Source organism: Mandrillus leucophaeus, unplaced genomic scaffold (assembly GCF_000951045.1).
Source record: "Mandrillus leucophaeus isolate KB7577 unplaced genomic scaffold, Mleu.le_1.0 Scaffold863, whole genome shotgun sequence".
NCBI lineage: Eukaryota > Metazoa > Chordata > Mammalia > Primates > Cercopithecidae > Mandrillus > Mandrillus leucophaeus.
The window spans coordinates 994827-997526 of record NW_012109397.1 but is presented as its reverse complement, the minus strand read 5'-3'; the positions used below and the strand labels follow the sequence as shown (position 1 = coordinate 997526).

General features: G+C 47.2%; 1 protein-coding gene across 4 annotated transcripts in view; it reads left to right on the top strand.

The window, feature by feature from the left end:
- The window catches only part of SLC39A12 (solute carrier family 39 (zinc transporter), member 12), a 107688-nt gene that overhangs the window by 42036 nt on the left and 62952 nt on the right, over positions 1-2700 (top strand). For all 4 annotated transcript variants that reach the window (XM_011968901.1, XM_011968900.1, XM_011968902.1 and 1 more), the window contains one exon: positions 515-687. In XM_011968901.1, coding sequence (XP_011824291.1) covers positions 515-687 — 173 coding nt within the window. The remainder of the gene's footprint in view (positions 1-514; positions 688-2700) is intronic.

The window sequence follows — 2700 nt, the reverse complement described above, 5'->3', positions numbered from 1 at the left end:
ACCCCAACTCAAGCCAGCAGAGTGAGAACCTGTCTCAAAAACAACAAAAACAACAAGACGCTTATTTAAAAATTCCAAATTGGGAGCAGTGGGCTCGCAACTGTAATCCCAGCAATTTGGGAGGCTGAGAGGAGTGGGTCACTTGAGTCCAGGAGTTCAAGACCAGCCTGGGGAAGATGACGAAACTCCATCTCTCCAAAAAAAAAACAAAAAAAACAGAAAATGAGTCAGGCATGACGGTGTATACCTGTAGTCCCAGGTACTTGGGAGGCTGAGGTAGGAGGATCATTTGAGCCTAGGAGGTGGAGGCTGCAGAGAGCTATGATAGCACCACTACATTCCAGGCTGGGTGACAGAGAGATCCTGTCTCAAAATAAAAACAAAACACTTATTTAAAAATTCCATATCCCTACTGGCTGTTACTGTAAGACTGATTCTTCTGGCATTTTCGCCAACTGAGGCTGGAATGGAGGGCACTGGGCACTTACTGTGTTTATGATCTCCTTTGACTTAGAATATGGCTACAGCACGGTGGCTGTCACCCTTCTCACACTGGGCTCCATGCTGGGGACAGCACTGGTCCTTTTCCACAGCTGTGAGGAGAACTACAGACTTATCTTACAGCTGTTTGTGGGCTTGGCCGTCGGGACACTGTCTGGGGATGCTCTGCTCCACCTTATCCCTCAGGTAATCTGCTCTTTTCCATTTCAGATAAAGTTCGCTTCATTTCTCTTCACATTTAACCTCTGGAGGTATTTACGCCAAATTTTACTGAGACTTCGAAGAGAGAATATGGTGGCTGGTGTTTTCCTTAAAAAGAAATATTATTTCCCCAAAGCCTCTCTGCACTTGTAGAAGAGAAGAGATGCCCCAACATTAGGCTTGCCACATAGTAGTAGTGTTTTTGAAATAAAAGAAAAGGTGGCAGGGCATGGTGGCTCACACCTGTAATCCCAGTACTATGGGAGGCTGAGGCAGAAAGATTGCTTGAGCCCAGGAGTTCAAGACCAGCCTGGCTGACGTGGTGAAACCCCATCTCTACTAAAAATACAAAAATTAGCTGCACATGGTGCATGCGCCTGTACTCCCAGCATTTTGGGAGGCCAAGGCAGGCGGATTACTTGAGATCAGGAGTTCGAGACCAGCCTGGACAGTGTGGTGAAACCCCATCTCTACTAAAAATACAAAAATTAGCTGGGCGTAGTGCCATGCGCCTGTAATTCCAGCCACTCACTTGGGAGGCTGAGACAGTTCGGAGCTTGAACTCGAGAGGCGAAGGTTGCAGTGAGCAGAGATCATACCACAGGTTGCAGTGAGCAGAGATCATACCACTGCACTCCAGCATGGGTGACAGAGCGAGACTCTGTCTCAAAAAAAGTTGTCATTCAGGTTGTTCACCCACGACCTGGTTGTTTAAAAGTCTAGAATCTCCCTGTTTCCCTCTCTCTTGCTTTCTCTCTCTCATCATGTGATGTGCCTGCTTCCCCTTCACTGTCTGCTGTGATTGGAAGCTTCCTGAGGCCCACATCAGAAGCAGATGCCAACACCATGCTTCCTGTACACCCTGCAGAACCAGGAGCCCATTAAACCTCTTTTCTTTGTAGGTTACCCAGCCTCAGATATTTCTTTATAGCAACACGAAAATGGCCTAATTCACTTGTCCTTCTTTCTATTCTGCCCAGAAGGCTGCAGCTCCTCAGCTACCTTGCAGGTTGGATTTTTGTTTGCGGTCAGCCAATGAGGGAAGCAATGGAAAACTCAGGGGAGGAGGAGACAGGGGCAGAGGTGTTTGTGCCCAGCTCCCTCCCATCTCCGGCATCCGCTCTAGAAGTGGCTGATTCGCCGTGGGCTACGTCTCCAGTGGACAGCGTCCCCACAGCTCTGCGGCTCATTGGCCTTCCTCCCTTTTCCCTTGCACCCCTAAGGGTGGCAATGCTTTCCTGGGATGCCTCTGGGTGCCTCATTATCCTTTGTTTATACCCTTGACCCTGCCCACCTCTGTAATAGTCTTATCTTTCATGTCTCTTTATTTGAGCCACTACAGTGGAATTCTCCTTCTTACCTAACAGTGTCTAAATTTCTCTTATGGAACAGGTAAGCATCAGGAGGCTGCCTCCTGTTAACATGTGCTGAGGCTCTTTTTCAGAAAAGAAAGGAGTAAAACCTGAGTTGAGGTCATCTACAGACGAGGTTTTCTCTTCCCTCTGAAATCTCTTACCAGGGATAATGATGGTGGACCAATGATCCCCATTCCAGCAAAGCCTGAGCTGGTTAAAATTTTCCACAAGCCTCTGGCAATTTCCTGCAGGGTCACTCTTGTTGCTTAGAGGCTCAATTGTTATTCAATGTTCTGAAAATCGCAAAGGGAGCATTGGAAAAATAAAACCATTATGAGTTTTAATTGCCCTCATAATCTAATATCCTGGAAATATTTCAGGGCTTATGATTGACTAGAGGCGGTGGCCGAGGCCTTTTTTTTAGGTCACAGCAGTGGTAGCAGAATTATTTACTGCCTAGGAGCCTGGGAAGCAGAAAAAGGCTCTCAGGTTAGGCTGAGTCTCCCCCAAACAGGGAGCCCACAGCAAAGGTGGACTTGAGGATGGCCACAACATGTTACAGAGGAGAACTTAAGAGATTAGCTGGGTTTCACCAAATTTTGTAGACAGTTTTTTTTGCTTAAGAAAAGAGACGAGGTCCAGG